This window comes from Cydia strobilella, chromosome 18 (genome assembly GCF_947568885.1).
Source record: "Cydia strobilella chromosome 18, ilCydStro3.1, whole genome shotgun sequence".
Taxonomy (NCBI): domain Eukaryota; kingdom Metazoa; phylum Arthropoda; class Insecta; order Lepidoptera; family Tortricidae; genus Cydia; species Cydia strobilella.
Window position 1 is genome coordinate 7,950,133 of NC_086058.1, and position 21,233 is coordinate 7,971,365.

At 46.3% G+C, this 21,233-nt stretch overlaps 1 protein-coding gene across 1 annotated transcript in view; it reads left to right on the forward strand.

Moving 5' to 3' along the window:
- LOC134749531 (retinoblastoma-like protein 1) overlaps positions 1–20,150 on the forward strand; it is a 32,215-nt gene extending 12,065 nt beyond the window's left edge. The window contains exons 11-19 of the mRNA XM_063684498.1: positions 3,202–3,331; positions 3,647–3,760; positions 4,156–4,292; positions 11,913–12,092; positions 13,979–14,105; positions 14,532–14,629; positions 15,052–15,213; positions 15,376–15,535; positions 18,466–20,150. Coding sequence (XP_063540568.1) covers positions 3,202–3,331; positions 3,647–3,760; positions 4,156–4,292; positions 11,913–12,092; positions 13,979–14,105; positions 14,532–14,629; positions 15,052–15,213; positions 15,376–15,534 — 1,107 coding nt within the window. The 3' untranslated portion in view covers position 15,535; positions 18,466–20,150. The remainder of the gene's footprint in view (positions 1–3,201; positions 3,332–3,646; positions 3,761–4,155; positions 4,293–11,912; positions 12,093–13,978; positions 14,106–14,531; positions 14,630–15,051; positions 15,214–15,375; positions 15,536–18,465) is intronic.
- The last annotated feature ends 1,083 nt before the right edge of the window (positions 20,151–21,233 follow it).

Here is a 21,233-nt window from a genome sequence, read left to right on the forward strand (position 1 = left end):
CAGCTCAGCGCCTTCCACTTCTACAAGATCATCGAGCTCGTCGTGCAGGCCGCCAAGGACAACCTGAGTCGCGACCTCGTCAAGCATCTTAACGCGGTTAGTAACTTCTAATCCTGATTGTGCAAGTGATTGCGCGTGTTCCAGCTCAGCGCCTTCCACTTCTACAAGATCATTGAGCTCGTCGTGCAGGCCGCCAAGGACAACCTGAGTCGCGACCTCGTCAAGCATCTTAACGCGGTTAGTAACTTCTAATCCTGATTGTGCAAGTGATTGCGCGTGTTCCAGCTCAGCGCCTTCCACTTCTACAAGATCATCGAGCTCGTCGTGCAGGCCGCCAAGGACAACCTGAGTCGCGACCTCGTCAAGCATCTTAACGCGGTTAGTAACTTCTAATCCTGATTGTGCAAGTGATTGCGCGTGTTCCAGCTCAGCGCCTTCCACTTCTACAAGATCATCGAGCTCGTCGTGCAGGCCGCCAAGGACAACCTGAGTCGCGACCTCGTCAAGCATCTTAACGCGGTTAGTAACTTCTAATCCTGATTGTGCAAGTGATTGCGCGTGTTCCAGCTCAGCGCCTTCCACTTCTACAAGATCATCGAGCTCGTCGTGCAGGCCGCCAAGGACAACCTGAGTCGCGACCTCGTCAAGCATCTTAACGCGGTTAGTAACTTCTAATCCTGATTGTGCAAGTGATTGCGCGTGTTCCAGCTCAGCGCCTTCCACTTCTACAAGATCATCGAGCTCGTCGTGCAGGCCGCCAAGGACAACCTGAGTCGCGACCTCGTCAAGCATCTTAACGCGGTTAGTAACTTCTAATCCTGATTGTGCAAGTGATTGCGCGTGTTCCAGCTCAGCGCCTTCCACTTCTACAAGATCATCGAGCTCGTCGTGCAGGCCGCCAAGGACAACCTGAGTCGCGACCTCGTCAAGCATCTTAACGCGGTTAGTAACTTCTAATCCTGATTGTGCAAGTGATTGCGCGTGTTCCAGCTCAGCGCCTTCCACTTCTACAAGATCATCGAGCTCGTCGTGCAGGCCGCCAAGGACAACCTGAGTCGCGACCTCGTCAAGCATCTTAACGCGGTTAGTAACTTCTAATCCTGATTGTGCAAGTGATTGCGCGTGTTCCAGCTTAGCGCCTTCCACTTCTACAAGATCATCGAGCTCGTCGTGCAGGCCGCCAAGGACAACCTGAGTCGCGACCTCGTCAAGCATCTTAACGCGGTTAGTAACTTCTAATCCTGATTGTGCAAGTGATTGCGCGTGTTCCAGCTCAGCGCCTTCCACTTCTACAAGATCATCGAGCTCGTCGTGCAGGCCGCCAAGGACAACCTGAGTCGCGACCTCGTCAAGCATCTTAACGCGGTTAGTAACTTCTAATCCTGATTGTGCAAGTGATTGCGCGTGTTCCAGCTCAGCGCCTTCCACTTCTACAAGATCATCGAGCTCGTCGTGCAGGCCGCCAAGGACAACCTGAGTCGCGACCTCGTCAAGCATCTTAACGCGGTTAGTAACTTCTAATCCTGATTGTGCAAGTGATTGCGCGTGTTCCAGCTCAGCGCCTTCCACTTCTACAAGATCATCGAGCTCGTCGTGCAGGCCGCCAAGGACAACCTGAGTCGCGACCTCGTCAAGCATCTTAACGCGGTTAGTAACTTCTAATCCTGATTGTGCAAGTGATTGCGCGTGTTCCAGCTCAGCGCCTTCCACTTCTACAAGATCATTGAGCTCGTCGTGCAGGCCGCCAAGGACAACCTGAGTCGCGACCTCGTCAAGCATCTTAACGCGGTTAGTAACTTCTAATCCTGATTGTGCAAGTGATTGCGCGTGTTCCAGCTCAGCGCCTTCCACTTCTACAAGATCATCGAGCTCGTCGTGCAGGCCGCCAAGGACAACCTGAGTCGCGACCTCGTCAAGCATCTTAACGCGGTTAGTAACTTCTAATCCTGATTGTGCAAGTGATTGCGCGTGTTCCAGCTCAGCGCCTTCCACTTCTACAAGATCATCGAGCTCGTCGTGCAGGCCGCCAAGGACAACCTGAGTCGCGACCTCGTCAAGCATCTTAACGCGGTTAGTAACTTCTAATCCTGATTGTGCAAGTGATTGCGCGTGTTCCAGCTCAGCGCCTTCCACTTCTACAAGATCATCGAGCTCGTCGTGCAGGCCGCCAAGGACAACCTGAGTCGCGACCTCGTCAAGCATCTTAACGCGGTTAGTAACTTCTAATCCTGATTGTGCAAGTGATTGCGCGTGTTCCAGCTCAGCGCCTTCCACTTCTACAAGATCATCGAGCTCGTCGTGCAGGCCGCCAAGGACAACCTGAGTCGCGACCTCGTCAAGCATCTTAACGCGGTTAGTAACTACTAATCCTGATTGTGCAAGTGATTGCGCGTGTTCCAGTTCAGCGCCTTCCACTTCTACAAGATCATCGAGCTCGTCGTGCAGGCCGCCGAGGACAACCCGAGTCGCGACCTCGTCTTAATGCGGCCAGTACTATACTGTTATTACTGTTGAGCAGTCATCAACGTAAATTTAATGCAGTAGTGTGTAAAAAGTTCTCAAGTAGTCAAGCTGTAAAAGTACATAACCACTATAAATGAATTCCATTCATGAAGTCGGTACGCACTTTTGCAGCTACTGTCCGCGCGCCAATTCCGTGCATTCGGAGGTCAAGGAAGTGACGGGTGTGCGTCGCGCCCGTACGTACAAAATGACACCACTCTGTCATGACGCCCAACATTCTTAACATTCCTCAGCCGTGCACGGAATTCGCGCGCGGACAGTATGTGTACAAATCGAACTTACATCACTTTCACTTTAACTTTTAGGAAAACTGAGATAACTACAATATGTCAGCGTGTGTGTGTGTGTGTGTGTGTGTGTGTGTGTGTGTGTGTGTGTTTGATGCTCTCTTTCGGACCATTTTATCTTTAGTCTCTGACGATTAGGCACTTATTTTGCTTGGTGATTTGGTTCAATTATGATTTGCAGAAAAACTACCTGTAGTGTGTGCTTTAGGTGTACAGAGAGCTGCAAAAGTGCATAGCCACTTTATGAATAAATTCCATTCATAAAGTGGGTCTTTTGCAGCTGTGTGTGTGTACATCCATGCTTGCAGTACAATTTACTGATAGTCTTACATCCTTCAATACTTGATCTACATCTCTTTGGATTCCGTGTGACAATGTAATACATTCCCAGGTTGAGGAGGAAGTACTAGAGTCGTTGGTGTGGACGTCGGACAGTCCGCTGTGGGAGCGGCTCGAGCAGGGCGCGATACCGGCCTCTACCGACGTTTACATTTCCGACTCGCCGCTGCGAAGAAGCAACGGTGCGTATTTGTTGTAAATATTTAAATAAATATGTACAATATGTACTAATCATCCAGAGCGGTGAAATGGTTTTAAAACTGAAAACTGCTAATAGGCTTTAATACTGCCAATTCTTAAATATTCCAAGTACCAGATAGTTATGGGTAGGTTTATAGTTTCCATTCTCATAATGTGCAAAGATAAAATATACATAAGCAAATTTTGAAGGATGTTTGCCTTCGGTTTCAAGTTCTAATCACCGTAAACAAGAAATTTACGGCGCCATCTACTTCAGCTTTTACTCTTGTAAGATACTTAAGTGTTCCTGTGTGCAGGTGGTATGCAGTCCCCGGTGTCAACAGCGTTCGACCGCTTCCTGCTGCCCATGGCCGACCACGCCAAGAAGCAGCTATTCAAAGACAACATCAAACCAGGGCAGTCACTATTAGGTAAACTATACCCTATTACAACGCGATAAGGTCTAATTTACACTTTTAGTAAGCATTAATATTCGGAATTAAACTATCGTGAGACATATTTCAAAATATTTAGATCACTACGGTTTTACTTACTAGTATTTTTAGTCGCTTTTGGCGACATGTTTCGGACTCGTCGGGAGTCCTTCCGCGGCGGCTGTACTCCGTGCACTGCCCGCGCCGCCCGCCTCGTCGCTCGGAGCACGCGCGCTGACGGGGCGGTGGCGGGGGGCGGGTGGCGCGGGGCAGTCCGCAGCTGGAGTCTTCCAAGTGAAGGTCTGGATGTCGCCAAAAGCGACTAAAAATACTAGTGAGTGGAACCGTAGTGATCTAAATATTTAGCATTAATATTAATTGTATAATTTCAGTACCAAACAGTAACGTAGTGATCAAGCAAGAGCCTCAAACACCGACGCCACAGAATTCGAACGCTCCCAGCGGTGAAACGACACCTAATTCCACACCCAAGAAAGCCAACAACTCTCTAGTGCTATTTTTCAGAAAGGTAAAATTAAACTTATGTAAGGTTGGTATACCATCTGTCTAATATCTTGGTCCGATGTGCATTGCGTCTCACTAAGCAAAATGTGAGATGCAAATACACATTGGACATAGATATTGGACAGATGGAATACCAACCTTACATAAGTTTAAATGCAAATTACTAAGACCTTTGATCCCTTGGACGCCTTATAAAATTACGATATTTATTCTTGTTAATTATCAATCACATTTTTAATTTTCATTAAAAATTGATTTAAATGTTAATGGTTTGTGAAGCAATAACCATTAAGTCTTTTTAATTGTTAATGGTTCGAAATAAATTAATAGTAATTGATGTTAATGACAATTAATAATTAATTTGCCGTCAATGGTTAATGGCAATTAACCTTTTCAATGGTTAATTTTAATGGTCATTTGCATTAACGTTCGGCCAACACTGGTTGTGAGCCCATAGCTGTCAAGAGCATAACTCAGTATTGAATCTACAAGTGACATGTATAAACATCTAAGCGCCACTTGCACCATCCCACTAACCCAGGGTTAACCTGTTAAACCAACCAATGTTTATGGATACCTAATGTGTCTGAAATAAAGTTTTTCAATTTCAATTAAACCTGGAATTGCCAGTACAATTTGACACTAGGTTAACAGTTTTATCGGTTAACCCCGGGTTAGTGCGATGGTGCTAAGTGTGATAATAGGAATTTTGAATTTTAAGTGAAAGAACTTACCTAATAAAACTAAAACGTTTTTCATAATGTAACGTTACGGGCAGTTATGTCCCTAAGTTGGTAGGGAAAGTAAATAAGTAATTACCAACTCGTTAACAAATTAATTTATTTAAAAAAAACAACTAAAACTGAATAGGGTCGTGGGTGGTCAAGGCCCGTCTAAATTTGCACCCGAGATCCGGTACTGCCCTGGCTGGCCGAAGGTCCGGAACCGGAGCAGGTAGTTCCCACTCGGCAGCGCTTTAGAGGAACAGGGGGGCGACGGCGGGCGAACGACTATGGCTCCAACCCTGCCGTCGAGGTGGTAGGTGGCGTGTTTGTTGTCGGCCGACGGTCTTCTTGTAATTATAACGACGCACCCTGTGAATTTCCAGACGTCTTAGAAATGTGTTCCTGCTCGCTCTGCTTTTGTGAACACCCTGTGATGATGATGATGGGACCATGGGAAAGCCGGTGCACCATGAGCAGAAAGCGTGTTTGTGTTCACAAGCAGAGCGGAGTTACAAAAGCGAAGGAAAAGCACAGAGTAAAGAAAGTAAGAAGAACAAAGAAGTGAACTTTAAATAAGTTGGGGGGTACGCATACATACTTAGTCGTACCCGCCACTATAGAACAAAGGAATTTGCAATATCTTGCTGGCAAAGGCATTTAGCATAAAATGGGAATGTATGATTTAAAACGTTAAAGACTGAATAATAAGTGAATTACAAGAGAGCTACTTTATCCTAAAACTAAACTATTTATCCTAATATTAAAACGTTCAACACTTTTCACTTACCAGTACGTGGGTGCGGGAATACACTTATAACGAAAACGTCGCAAATGAAAATTATAATTAATAGGTGTCCGCGCCCACCTGAATTAAATTAAAAGAATTTAAATTCGTACGGCGCGCTAGACGACACGGAGGCCCGTGTGCGCGGCGATACGTGCGTATGCAAAGGTGGGTGGCGCGGACTGACTGGCCCGCGGACGACGGCGCGGAGGCAGCGATCGACAGACCGGCTTCTCGATCTTTCCATGACGTCACTCAATAAACCAGTCGCGAGTATAGTCAGTACGGATAAAGTGCGAACGCCCGAAAACATGCAATACCTAATCATCATGTTTTCCTAATCTTACTTTACTATAGTAAAGTAGAATAAGACCATTAATGTAAATATAAAATTTGATTAATAAAATTGTATAAATAAATAATTAATTGATGTAAATAATTAATAAAAATAATAATTGATTAGGATTGAAATAAAATAATAATTCATGCAATAATAATTTAAAATCTGTTATAATTAAGTTAAATCCTAAAATTTTAGTAATTTAAAATGTAAAAATAAAATAATTAAAGCTTATAATTAAAACATGTACGTGCAACGTTACATTACCCCCTCGCGCCGGAAAAAGGATTTTGTTCCTCAGAATAAAATCCGCGCAATATACGTTTGCGTATTTGCATTTACTATTTCAATCTATCTATCTATCATACATCACGCAGTCGTAAAAAACATTAGTATCTAGTATTTTAACTATAGATGATAATGCGCCCAGACTTTTGTAGGTAACCAGTTATCGTTCAACCGGAAACCAAAACAAATACATTTTGTGCACTGAGATAGGTGTTAAGAGCGCGATTTGGGAATCAATGCAACAATTTATTGATTACAATGTATTATTTATTCAAACCTGTTATTTTTAAATCTTTTATGTGCCAAGTCCCTAAATTCTTTCCGGACATGTCCTCTAAAACATATACCAAAGGTGACTTCTTTTCAAGAATACGACACTGTAAAAACTTCGGAGCTAGTTTTTTACTGAAGTACTTATCTTTGTCACTTAAAACATAAGCACGTTTCATGACTATATCTCCTACATTAAATTCGACATGTTTACGACGTAGATTGTAATGAGCGGTATTCTTTGCATGAGCTTGATATAACTTTGCCTGTACATTATCAAATATTTCGGACATGCAACCTAGATTTTCGGCGTAAATGTCACGTGGTAAAAATATTAAGTCTCTACCGAGGTCATTATCCACGTAATGCGTACCACAAGTCACAAGGTCTCTGCCATATACAAGGAACGAAGGAGTGTAACCTGTTACTTCATTTGCAGAGTTATTAATGGCAAATTGTACTTTTGGTATAAACAAGTCCCAGGTCCTGTGATCTTCATTGACAAATGTTGATAAGCAAGTGACAATTGTTCGATTCTGACGCTCGACGGGATTAACTTGCGGTGTGTATCTAGGCGTATAGAATACATTGGGTACATTATATTTTTTAAACAAATCTACAGTCATGCCGCTAGTAAATTGACTACCGTTGTCGAGAAAAATCGTTTGAGGAACCCCATGAACTAAAAAAAGTTGGTCCTCAATAATTTTTGTGATTATAGTTGAAGTCGCATTACGAATAGGGTAAATTAAACAAAATTTTGAAAAACAGCAAGTTATGACCAGGATATATTGGTTCTGTTTTCGAGTGATAGGCAGAGGGCCCATGAGGTCAATCGAAACCATTTGAAGAGGTCGACAACATTGTTTGGGACGACCCATTTCACCAAGCACCTGATGGTTTTGATGTTTATACTCTAAACACTTATTACACGAGCCTACGAATTTTACGACGTCTTTATGCATCCCTGGCCAGAAGTATCTCAACGCCAATCGACGATACGTTTTAAAGATACCTAGATGTCCAGCCATGGGTTCAGAATGATTTTGTTTCAAAACATCGTGACGAAATTCGCTCGGGACGACTTCCTTCCACGAGAACTCGGAGGTTTGCTCGTGTTTATTTTTACATAATCTATACAAAGAACCGTTCTTAATAACAAAATTAGGAAAATTTTGAGGCTTTGTTAGGCAAGAGTTATAAATATTTTTATACCATGCATCTGACGTATTAAGGTAAGAATTTGACAAATCGATAGCGCTTATAGGGACAGCTCTGGAAAGAGCGTCGGGAATCACATTATCCACGCCTCGACGATGTTTCAGCTCGAAGTTAAAACACGACAAACGCACTCCCCAGCGAGCCAGACGACCAGTAGGGTTACTTAGAGAGAGGAACCATTTTAAAGCACTGTGGTCTGTAATGACAGTGAACGGCTGTCCATTCTCCAAGTAACATCTCCAATGCTCAAGAGCTATGATCACTGCAAGTGTTTCACGCTCCGTTATGCTGTAATTACGTTCAGCCGGTGTCAACGATTTGCTCATGTAAGCTACCGGGTGCTCCTTACCGTCAATTGTTTGTGTCAGCATTCCTCCTACGCCATAATTACTCGCATCCGTATGTACTTCGAATGGCTTGCTGTAATCAGGGCAAGACAACACTGGAGCTGAAACTAAGCATTCTTTCAGCTTACTAAAGGCAGCATCGGCTTCAGGAGTCCACTTGAAAGGCGGTCTACCCTTCCTAGAGGATGTGAGCTGATTAAGAGGACCCGCTATCGTACTAAACTGTGGCACAAACCGGCGGTACCAGGTGGCAGTTCCTAAAAATTTCTTGATGTCTTTCACACTAGTAGGTGTCGGATAGTTTACGATGGCGTCTACCTTACCTGGGTCCGTCCGAAGACCTTGGCTGTCAACAACGTATCCTAAGTATTTGAGTTGACCTCTGAAGAATTGACACTTTTCCAAGTTTACAGTCAGGTTTGCTTGGCGAAGTTTGTCTAATACCCGGAGAAGAAGAGACACATGAGAATTAAAGTCCTCGGAAATTATAATTATGTCATCTAAGTAGGCAAAGACTTTTAAGTCAAATTCTCTGAAGAGAAGATCAACTAAACGTTGCTGCGTTGCTGGCGCATTTGTGAGGCCAAATGCGGTTCTTTTAAAACGGAATGTACCACGACCAGGGACATAAAATGCAGTTTTGTCTCTATCATCGACAGCAATTGGTATCTGCCAAAAGGCCTTGGACAAATCGATACTCGTAAGGTAACGAGCGTCACGCAGGTTGTCCAATATTTCCGTTACATAAGGTAAATTATACGCATCCTTTCGAGTAACGGAATTCAGCTTGCGACTGTCGAGGCAGAAACGAGGCTGACCATTCTTCTTTGTGACTAGCAGGACAGGTGAAGACCAGGCGCTTTCGCAGGGCTCGATAACGTCGAGACTAAGCATTTCGTCAACCTGTTCGACGAGGATCCGCTGTTTCTCCGGTGACATACGATAATACCGTTGCCGGATCGGCTGCGCATCCCCGGTATCCAGACGGTGTTCTATGAGACTGGTCTTACCTAAACCTTTGCGTTCGGCAGAAATATCCTCGAACTGTGCAATGATGTTGTCAGCAATGGACTTCTCCGAAACGCTTAAATGATCATATCCATGAATAAACGTAGGGTTATTTGGCTTTGGTTCCTCTTCAACTACTGTGGCTTTAGCAAAAGTAATGCTACTTAAGTTAGGAAGAATATTAAATTTACGCCAAAAATCTATGCCTAATATGAAATCCGTGTTTACATCTGGTACGATATGAGCGGTAATGAAACGGAACTTATCTTGAAAATGTACAGGCAAGACAATGTAACCCCTGCTCCGCATAACACGCTTGCCAGCGCCTATGGCTGAAATTAATTGGTCCTTATGAACAGGTAAACCTTGGAGCGCTTGATGAGCCTCACTTTTTAACACAGTTATAGCAGCACCAGAATCGAGTAAACCTGTCATATTAATACCATTAACTTGTACCGTTACGTAAGGACGATTATCAATACTGGGATCATCATTCAGAATTGCGTCGATCTTATACGAAATGAAAAAGAAGTTAATAGTTTTCAGCCAATTGCTCCAATCTACAGGATCAAAATGATTAACTAGATGGTAGGCACAATTCTGTTTATTTAGTTTTTTGAGGTGGAGGGCTTAACCTTTTTGCAATTAGGGCAATCTGGAGACCTAACACCTTTATGGCCACACTTAAAACAATAAACTTCATCCTTACTAGCTGGGCATTGACGCAAGTTATGGCTATTGTTGCGACATCTAGGGCAAAACAAGGGTTTGGAAGAGGGTGTAGAAGTAACTGCATGTACCTGTTTCATGTTGTTGTTATATTTATTAAAATTATGGGTATTAGTAAAAGACTTATTATTGTTATTGTGATTAGAATTAAATTGATTATACTGTTTGTTGCTGTTATTCCTGAATGTGAAATTCTTGTTATTATTGTTGTTATTACTTTTGTTATAACTATTTTGAAAAAAACAACGTTTCACAAAAATAAAAACAGCAAACACACATAATTCTGCGGGGCAAATTTAGACCATTTAGACCACGTTTAAGGCGCCAATGTAACGTTACGGGCAGTTATGTCCCTAAGTTGGTAGGGAAAGTAAATAAGTAATTACCAACTCGTTAACAAATTAATTTATTTAAAAAAAACAACTAAAACTGAATAGGGTCGTGGGTGGTCAAGGCCCGTCTAAATTTGCACCCGAGATCCGGTACTGCCCTGGCTGGCCGAAGGTCCGGAACCGGAGCAGGTAGTTCCCACTCGGCAGCGCTTTAGAGGAACAGGGGGGCGACGGCGGGCGAACGACTATGGCTCCAACCCTGCCGTCGAGGTGGTAGGTGGCGTGTTTGTTGTCGGCCGACGGTCTTCTTGTAATTATAACGACGCACCCTGTGAATTTCCAGACGTCTTAGAAATGTGTTCCTGCTCGCTCTGCTTTTGTGAACACCCTGTGATGATGATGATGGGACCATGGGAAAGCCGGTGCACCATGAGCAGAAAGCGTGTTTGTGTTCACAAGCAGAGCGGAGTTACAAAAGCGAAGGAAAAGCACAGAGTAAAGAAAGTAAGAAGAACAAAGAAGTGAACTTTAAATAAGTTGGGGGGTACGCATACATACTTAGTCGTACCCGCCACTATAGAACAAAGGAATTTGCAATATCTTGCTGGCAAAGGCATTTAGCATAAAATGGGAATGTATGATTTAAAACGTTAAAGACTGAATAATAAGTGAATTACAAGAGAGCTACTTTATCCTAAAACTAAACTATTTATCCTAATATTAAAACGTTCAACACTTTTCACTTACCAGTACGTGGGTGCGGGAATACACTTATAACGAAAACGTCGCAAATGAAAATTATAATTAATAGGTGTCCGCGCCCACCTGAATTAAATTAAAAGAATTTAAATTCGTACGGCGCGCTAGACGACACGGAGGCCCGTGTGCGCGGCGATACGTGCGTATGCAAAGGTGGGTGGCGCGGACTGACTGGCCCGCGGACGACGGCGCGGAGGCAGCGATCGACAGACCGGCTTCTCGATCTTTCCATGACGTCACTCAATAAACCAGTCGCGAGTATAGTCAGTACGGATAAAGTGCGAACGCCCGAAAACATGCAATACCTAATCATCATGTTTTCCTAATCTTACTTTACTATAGTAAAGTAGAATAAGACCATTAATGTAAATATAAAATTTGATTAATAAAATTGTATAAATAAATAATTAATTGATGTAAATAATTAATAAAAATAATAATTGATTAGGATTAAAATAAAATAATAATTCATGCAATAATAATTTAAAATCTGTTATAATTAAGTTAAATCCTAAAATTTTAGTAATTTAAAATGTAAAAATAAAATAATTAAAGCTTATAATTAAAACATGTACGTGCAACGTTACAATAAATAAAAATAAAATTAACATGATATGACCAGGAGAGGTGCTCATCTACTTTGATGGTTTGATGGTTTACGACATTGGAAAGCCAATAAAGATTATACCTCGATTGAGGATTTATATATACTCTTTTACCATTAGGAGACCTTATTTCTTTGCATTAAGGTGTAAGTCTTAAGTATTGCATATTGCAGTGGGGTTGTTCAATAGTCCAGTAATGTTTATTTGTGTGTACAGTTCTACAGCCTGGCAGTAGTCCGCATGAACGACCTGTGCACTCGCCTTCGGCTCACCGACGAAGAGTTGAAGCGCAAGATCTGGACGTGCCTCGAGCACTCCGTCATGCACCAGACGCATCTCATGCGCGACCGCCACCTCGACCAGATACTCATGTGCGCCGTCTATGTCATATGCAAGGTTAGTGTTGTACAGTAGTCCGCAAGATCTGGACGTGCCCCGAGCACTCCGTCATGCACCAGACGCATCTCATGCGCGACCGCCACCTCGACCAGATACTCATGTGCGCCGTCTATGTCATATGCAAGGTTAGTGTTGTACAGTAGTCCGCAAGATCTGGACGTGCCCCGAGCACTCCGTCATGCACCAGACGCATCTCATGCGCGACCGCCACCTCGACCAGATACTCATGTGCGCCGTCTATGTCATATGCAAGGTTAGTGTTGTACAGTAGTCCGCAAGATCTGGACGTGCCTCGAGCACTCCGTCATGCACCAGACGCATCTCATGCGCGACCGCCACCTCGACCAGATACTCATGTGCGCCGTCTATGTCATATGCAAGGTTAGTGTTGTACAGTAGTCCGCAAGATCTGGACGTGCCTCGAGCACTCCGTCATGCACCAGACGCATCTCATGCGCGACCGCCACCTCGACCAGATACTCATGTGCGCCGTCTATGTCATATGCAAGGTTAGTGTGGTACAGTAGTCCGCAAGATCTGGACGTGCCTCGAGCACTCCGTCATGCACCAGACGCATCTCATGCGCGACCGCCACCTCGACCAGATACTCATGTGCGCCGTCTATGTCATATGCAAGGTTAGTGTTGTACAGTAGTCCGCAAGATCTGGACGTGCCTCGAGCACTCCGTCATGCACCAGACGCATCTCATGCGCGACCGCCACCTCGACCAGATACTCATGTGCGCCGTCTATGTCATATGCAAGGTTAGTGTTGTACAGTAGTCCGCAAGATCTGGACGTGCCTCGAGCACTCCGTCATGCACCAGACGCATCTCATGCGCGACCGCCACCTCGACCAGATACTCATGTGCGCCGGCTATGTCATATGCAAGGTTAGTGTTGTACAGTAGTCCGCAAGATCTGGACGTGCCTCGAGCACTCCGTCATGCACCAGACGCATCTCATGCGCGACCGCCACCTCGACCAGATACTCATGTGCGCCGGCTATGTCATATGCAAGGTTAGTGTTGTACAGTAGTCCGCAAGATCTGGACGTGCCTCGAGCACTCCGTCATGCACCAGACGCATCTCATGCGCGACCGCCACCTCGACCAGATACTCATGTGCGCCGGCTATGTCATATGCAAGGTTAGTTTTACTGCTAAGGTGCTCGTCAAAAAAAAAAGCATTATACCTACCTCTTAACCCTTAAATGCATGATTATTATTTTTTGTTGGAAAAAATGTTTAGCTTCAGAAACTTAAGCTTTTTTCTGTTGAATCTGTGAGCTGTCCAATGCTTTGTATACATTTGGCAACAATATGCATTTAAGGGTTAAATAAATTCCATATATCTAATTTATATTCCATGTAATGGTCACTTGTCTTAGTTACTGAAACATAAATGCAATCGAGAAGTTTATGGGTGATTTTTATTGTATCTCATTTATTATTTACTAATCTACAGTGTTGACTCCTTAAGTTACTAGCCTGTTGAAGTTCAACGGCAGAGACTGTAAATAGTAGATTGTTAACCAAGGGTGGAAAGGGTTGATTTATTAAAAGTAGTATAATTTTCTTCAATAATGCAATGCAATTGACATTTAATTCGATAATACTTGGTCTGAAAATGCGGAAGCTAATATGAGAGCTTTTAACAGAAGTACAAATAAAAAAATGCTTCCCATTTCCACCCTACGGTGCGAAATGCAATTTTCCACCCGGCTATCAGCCTAAGAAAGGTGAATTTTCCGAATAGATGAGAAACAATATTCACAATAATTAACATGCTTCTTTGCCACCTACCGTTTACGCTTTAACTCCATATTTCTTACGTGATGACGGAAATCGTCTGTTCTTATCTCATCCTCTATGTTGTTGCAGGTTTCAAACAATGCTAACAATCAAGTAGAGAGAACGTTTGCCGACATCATGCGGTGTTACCGACAGCGACCCCTGGCGGACAATCATGTTTACAGATCAGTTTTGATCAAGCAAAGTACTGGAGACAGTAAGTGTTCATTTAATTTCTTCAGAGAAAGTTTCTTTCACTAACTCGCAATATCCTCATATTTCGCATTTTCTGATCATTGAAAGTCTGATTTATATTCATTGAACATTCTGTAACATCAACCATAAAATCCTAGCATGTTACGTAAAATACAATTTATTTACCGAAACATAATACTGCTTATTGCAATTGCTTATTTAACTTTTGAGCTTATTGTAATGTGACGAAGCCTGCGCTGTGGATCTGATGGTATGCCTTTTTTTTGGTTAATAAATTTTTTCAGTAACATAATACTTACTCTGAATTAAAAACACTACACTACAAATAATTTTTCTACGCAACATCCCATGTACGTTTTGATCGCATACATTTTTAGTGCTCCGTGAGTCACATATTTCATTTGATAAACTAGTAATTTGTTTTCAGGTTCTCCTGAGAGAGGCGATTTAATCAACTTCTATAACAAAGTGTATGTGCAGTGCATGCAGACTTTTGCACTTCGGTTTACTGGCAAGCATAAAGATGTAAGTATGGCGAACCATGATTAAATAAGATACTAATATGCGTTGCCCAATTTATATGTGATCCGAATCTTGTCGCAAGTTCACTGACACTCGTTGAACCACATCGACGTAATGATTGTATACTGTAATTAAATAAATGGTTGCAACAGCAACATACTCCACATCCATCTTGACGCTTGGCGTTCTACAAATTACTACATACGATCGTGTGGATGCTTGCACGATGATCTTGCCGATTATAGACGATGACACGATCAACGATCGATTAATCAGAGGGCGAACATCGAAATTAGTTAGTCGTCTCTGTCGCGCACACTTGTATGATGCAAACGGAGGACCAAAGTGTTTCGCGGGTTTTGGGGAATCTTTGGGAGGGTTTATAGGCTCAAAACGATACAGGAATAAAGTGTGTACGGTTGCAGGAGTGCAGCCTGTCGCCCCTGCCGGCCGGACGCGGCGACGCGCTGAGCTCGCCGGGCGGCCAGCGCGTGTCGGAGCGCCACCAGCTGTACGTGAAGCCGCTCGTCTCCCCGCCGCCCGGCCTCAACCAGCTCACCTACCGCTTCAGCCGCAGCCCCGCCAAGGTCAGCGTCTACCACTCTACCTGCCTACTCTCTGATGTATACCTATACATACTCAACTCAACGTCGAGCGAGCGCTTCCGTGACCGAGGCGTGGTCTGACTAGCGGTTTTTTTATGTACATATGCATATACATACCATTAATAATTTAATTTTTTTACTTAGGATCTGCACGCGATCAACACGATGGTGTCGTGCGAGGTGGGCGGCAAGCGCATGAGCGACGCGGCGCAGGACGTGGTGAAGCGCGCACGGCTCGGCCTCGCCGCGCCCGGCGTCGCGCGCAAGCTGCAGGGACTCGTGTCCGACCGCCAGGCCGTGTGAGGTGAGCCTCCCCAGGGCGTCGCGCGCAAGCTGCAGGGACTCGTGTCCGACCGCCAGGCCGTGTGAGGTGAGCCTCCCCAGGGCGTCGCGCGCAAGCTGCAGGGACTCGTGTCCGACCGCCAGGCCGTGTGAGGTGAGCCTCCCCAGGGCGTCGCGCGCAAGCTGCAGGGACTCGTGTCCGACCGCCAGGCCGTGTGAGGTGAGCCTCCCCAGGGCGTCGCGCGCAAGCTGCAGGGACTCGTGTCCGACCGCCAGGCCGTGTGAGGTGAGCCTCCCCAGGGCGTCGCGCGCAAGCTGCAGGGACTCGTGTCCGACCGCCAGGCCGTGTGAGGTGAGCCTCCCCAGGGCGTCGCGCGCAAGCTGCAGGGACTCGTGTCCGACCGCCAGGCCGTGTGAGGTGAGCCTCCCCAGGGCGTCGCGCGCAAGCTGCAGGGACTCGTGTCCGACCGCCAGGCCGTGTGAGGTGAGCCTCCCCAGGGCGTCGCGCGCAAGCTGCAGGGACTCGTGTCCGACCGCCAGGCCGTGTGAGGTGAGCCTCCCCAGGGCGTCGCGCGCGAGCTGCAGGGACTCGTGTCCGACCGCCAGGCCGTGTGAGGTGAGCCTCCCCAGGGCGTCGCGCGCGAGCTGCAGGGACTCGTGTCCGACCGCCAGGCCGTGTGAGGTGAGCCTCCCCAGGGCGTCGCGCGCGAGCTGCAGGGACTCGTGTCCGACCGCCAGGCCGTGTGAGGTGAGCCTCCCCAGGGCGTCGCGCGCGAGCTGCAGGGACTCGTGTCCGACCGCCAGGCCGTGTGAGGTGAGCCTCCCCAGGGCGTCGCGCGCAAGCTGCAGGGACTCGTGTCCGACCGCCAGGCCGTGTGAGGTGAGCCTCCCCAGGGCGTCGCGCGCAAGCTGCAGGGACTCGTGTCCGACCGCCAGGCCGTGTGAGGTGAGCCTCCCCAGGGCGTCGCGCGCAAGCTGCAGGGACTCGTGTCCGACCGCCAGGCCGTGTGAGGTGAGCCTCCCCAGGGCGTCGCGCGCAAGCTGCAGGGACTCGTGTCCGACCGCCAGGCCGTGTGAGGTGAGCCTCCCCAGGGCGTCGCGCGCAAGCTGCAGGGACTCGTGTCCGACCGCCAGGCCGTGTGAGGTGAGCCTCCCCAGGGCGTCGCGCGCAAGCTGCAGGGACTCGTGTCCGACCGCCAGGCCGTGTGAGGTGAGCCTCCCCAGGGCGTCGCGCGCAAGCTGCAGGGACTCGTGTCCGACCGCCAGGCCGTGTGAGGTGAGCCTCCCCAGGGCGTCGCGCGCGAGCTGCAGGGACTCGTGTCCGACCGCCAGGCCGTGTGAGGTGAGCCTCCCCAGGGCGTCGCGCGCGAGCTGCAGGGACTCGTGTCCGACCGCCAGGCCGTGTGAGGTGAGCCTCCCCAGGGCGTCGCGCGCAAGCTGCAGGGACTCGTGTCCGACCGCCAGGCCGTGTGAGGTGAGCCTCCCCAGGGCGTCGCGCGCAAGCTGCAGGGACTCGTGTCCGACCGCCAGGCCGTGTGAGGTGAGCCTCCCCAGGGCGTCGCGCGCAAGCTGCAGGGACTCGTGTCCGACCGCCAGGCCGTGTGAGGTGAGCCTCCCCAGGGCGTCGCGCGCAAGCTGCAGGGACTCGTGTCCGACCGCCAGGCCGTGTGAGGTGAGCCTCCCCAGGGCGTCGCGCGCAAGCTGCAGGGACTCGTGTCCGACCGCCAGGCCGTGTGAGGTGAGCCTCCCCAGGGCGTCGCGCGCAAGCTGCAGGGACTCGTGTCCGACCGCCAGGCCGTGTGAGGTGAGCCTCCCCAGGGCGTCGCGCGCAAGCTGCAGGGACTCGTGTCCGACCGCCAGGCCGTGTGAGGTGAGCCTCCCCAGGGCGTCGCGCGCGAGCTGCAGGGACTCGTGTCCGACCGCCAGGCCGTGTGAGGTGAACCTCCCCAGGGCGTCGCGCGCGAGCTGCAGGGACTCGTGTCCGACCGCCAGGCCGTGTGAGGTGAGCCTCCCCAGGGCGTCGCGCGCAAGCTGCAGGGACTCGTGTCCGACCGCCAGGCCGTGTGAGGTGAGCCTCCCCAGGGCGTCGCGCGCAAGCTGCAGGGACTCGTGTCCGACCGCCAGGCCGTGTGAGGTGAGCCTCCCCAGGGCGTCGCGCGCGAGCTGCAGGGACTCGTGTCCGACCGCCAGGCCGTGTGAGGTGAGCCTCCCCAGGGCGTCGCGCGCAAGCTGCAGGGACTCGTGTCCGACCGCCAGGCCGTGTGAGGTGAGCCTCCCCAGGGCGTCGCGCGCGAGCTGCAGGGACTCGTGTCCGACCGCCAGGCCGTGTGAGGTGAGCCTCCCCAGGGCGTCGCGCGCGAGCTGCAGGGACTCGTGTCCGACCGCCAGGCCGTGTGAGGTGAGCCTCCCCAGGGCGTCGCGCGCGAGCTGCAGGGACTCGTGTCCGACCGCCAGGCCGTGTGAGGTGAGCCTCCCCAGGGCGTCGCGCGCAAGCTGCAGGGACTCGTGTCCGACCGCCAGGCCGTGTGAGGTGAGCCTCCCCAGGGCGTCGCGCGCAAGCTGCAGGGACTCATGTCCGACCGCCAGGCCGTGTGAGATGAGCCTCCCCAGGGCGTCGCGCGCAAGCTGCAGGGACTCGTGTCCGACCGCCAGGCCGTGTGAGTCTCGTGGACTCGTGTCCGAAAACGGCGTTATCTTTTAAAACTTTTGACAGTGAAGCATGCGACAAGACAAGTCGTCCAGATAGTTAACGGGCGGAATCAGGGTCGAGCGTACGTTCTGTGGCGTTCGAGTAACGTATTACGTCCGTACATGTGTACGTTTATACGTTTGTGTATGTACACAAAAGCGAGAACGAGTGATCTCTGCAATGATCAACTAGTTAAAAGAGCTTGGGCTTCCTTACTAATAATTTTATGTCACCATTTCTCTCATACCGACTTCCATTTTCAGGTATCATCTGACCGCGAGGACTGCAGACATAAGCTACGCTATGAATTTTGTCTTTATTCTTCGGTATTGCAATAAGACTACCTATTTTATTTGAATCGCAGAAGGCGGCAGATATTTTATTTCTATTGGAATAATAAACTAGCGATCATCTTATTATTTATAATCAAGTCTTTATTTGGAATACAAGCCAGATACCGTAACTGATTCTCTTTAGTGGCTTCGCTTGTAAAATAATACATTTGACTTATCAAACTAAGAATCAATTTTGAAAGTTAACCAAGTGTAGAATTGACGTTTAGTTTAACCTTTTATCCTTTTTATTTGTTAGCCCTGTGGCTGGCCCAAAGTGGGTACTTGCGCTAGGGCATTCGTCAGACGTCGGCAGTCGCGGTGAACTGACACTCATCAACCATATTGATCTCATCTCTTTTATTTATGTTGGTTATGATTTTAAATATGCCATAAATAGTCTAAACTTGCTCATTGCTAATGTAAACTACGATTTAAGTTAAGATTTGAGGAAATGGCTGTGTCAGATCAGGTTAGTACATAAGTCCATGTATTTCCGATTCTTTAATTACCGGCGACTGTTCCGATAGCCTTCACAATTATTTTTTTATGATGTACTTGTATTTTTAGGTATAACTGACAAACTGCAATATGCGTCGCCATCAAATCGATTTGTATTTTATTTAAGACGATCACAATTTATTACACAAAAATTAGTTTGTAGTGACTTGACTAAGGATGGTATTCCATGTGTCCAATATCTTGGTCCAATGTGCATTGCGTGTCTCACTCTCTCATTAAGCAAAATGTAAGACGCAAATACACATTGGACCAATATATTGGAATACCACCCTAATAAACGAGACAATCAAACTAATAGATATGTAAAGCGGAACCACGGAAAAACAAAAACAGGGAAGCGAAATGAGCTTGGGTCACTATAGGAACCGGTGTCGCCAAAACTTGGGCCATACTATCTTATTACAAAAGAGATTATGAGCCATCGCCCGTCACGATAATTTGAACTTTATAAACAAAGAAACCTTTTCGACGCCGTGTTAAACACAAAAGCTGTCACTCGTGACGCCACGTCACCGAAGTGTCAAAACTGAAATTGAACTTTATGCACATGCACGTAGGTCTATGTTGCTCTGTGGTCTTTGACCGATTAATCCGTCTTTGGCGTTGGACCTGCGGTGCCGATATAACCGTCATTGGCGTCCAAAATGTTAAATTGACACCTTTTGACCTACCCAAAACTTAATTAAGGGACGGCTTCTGAGCCCCTCTACAGTTTACACGTTCCCTATACAAGTGTTCTACTTGGACGTTACGAATTCTCGTTCGACTTACACGTCTATTTGTTGAGCTGTCTCTACCAATATAAATAATGTTTTAAACATAAATGTATACTTTTCTTTATATTAAAATTGAAAGATTACCTATCATGCGCTCGCTGGATGGAATCGTAATTTCGGCGAAATTTATTTAAATTGCTTCCATGTTGATTTAATTATTTTTTAGTATTAAACATAGAATACAGTAAAAATCAAATTTGTTATAACTTTAATCAAAATTAAATGATTATGTATATTTCGGACATAACCATTCTATCATGTATTGTATGAAGAGTACTATTATGTATTTAAGGTTAGTAAAAGATGTGTATGTAATAATGATTTTTATTTATAATACCATGAGATACCTTACATCTACCAACGAGAATTTAGTATAGAGGCGATTGTCAAAGTAAATTTTGTAGTCACAGTAAACTTACTGCCATCTTTCGACAAAGGATTAAAACCTTTAGAACGCCATTTGATTTTGACCCTTGTTCTTTCACTGATGGCGCCATACCTTTGGCCTATACTCGTGTAGATGGCGATACCTTTTGATATTTATCAATTTTAACACATATCAGTGAAAGAACAAGTATCAAAGTCAAATGGCGTTCTAAAAGTTTTAATCCTGTGTCGAAAGATGGCAGTAAATTTACTGTGACTACAAAATTAACTTTGACAATACGCCTCTGTTCTAAATTCTCTTTAGATCTACTTAAGGCAATGCTACTAAATGCGGAAGGACATTGTTTACATCTTTTTTTTTTTTTTTTCAATATAATTCACCGTTAGCTTATTAGAGTAAGAAAAACAAAATTCATCTTTTCTGTGGACACCTAATATGCATCTAATGTATGTTTTGTAACGCTACATGATGGATTAGGTTAGGTTAGCATCTAAGCCCTTATTAGTGCCAAGTTAAAAAAAAACCGGCCAAGTGCGAGTCGGACTCGCGCACCGAGGGTTCCGTACTTTCAGTATTTGTTGTTATAGCGGCAACAGAAATACATCATCTGTGAAAATTTCAACTGTCTTAACTATCACGGTTCATGAGATACAGCCTGGTGACAGACAGACATACGGACAGCGGAGTCTTAGTAATAGGGTCCCGTTTTTACCCTTTGGGTGCGGAACCCTAAAAATAACAGTCTTACTCATTTAATATAGAACACACGTTTCAAGTCGAATGTGGTAACTATGCCTGCCTTGATAAGGAATAATTGAAACTAAATAGTTTACATTTTACCTCATTTCACCAAATCTACTGAGTAAAATCTAAGCTAATCATAGTTATTATAGATAGACTAATTTAATGCTGAAGTAACATGAACATTAAAGTAACACAGTATCATAAATCCATTTCTAAAATCGATTCAGTCATTCTCGAGATCGGGAAACATTGAACATACGATATCCCTA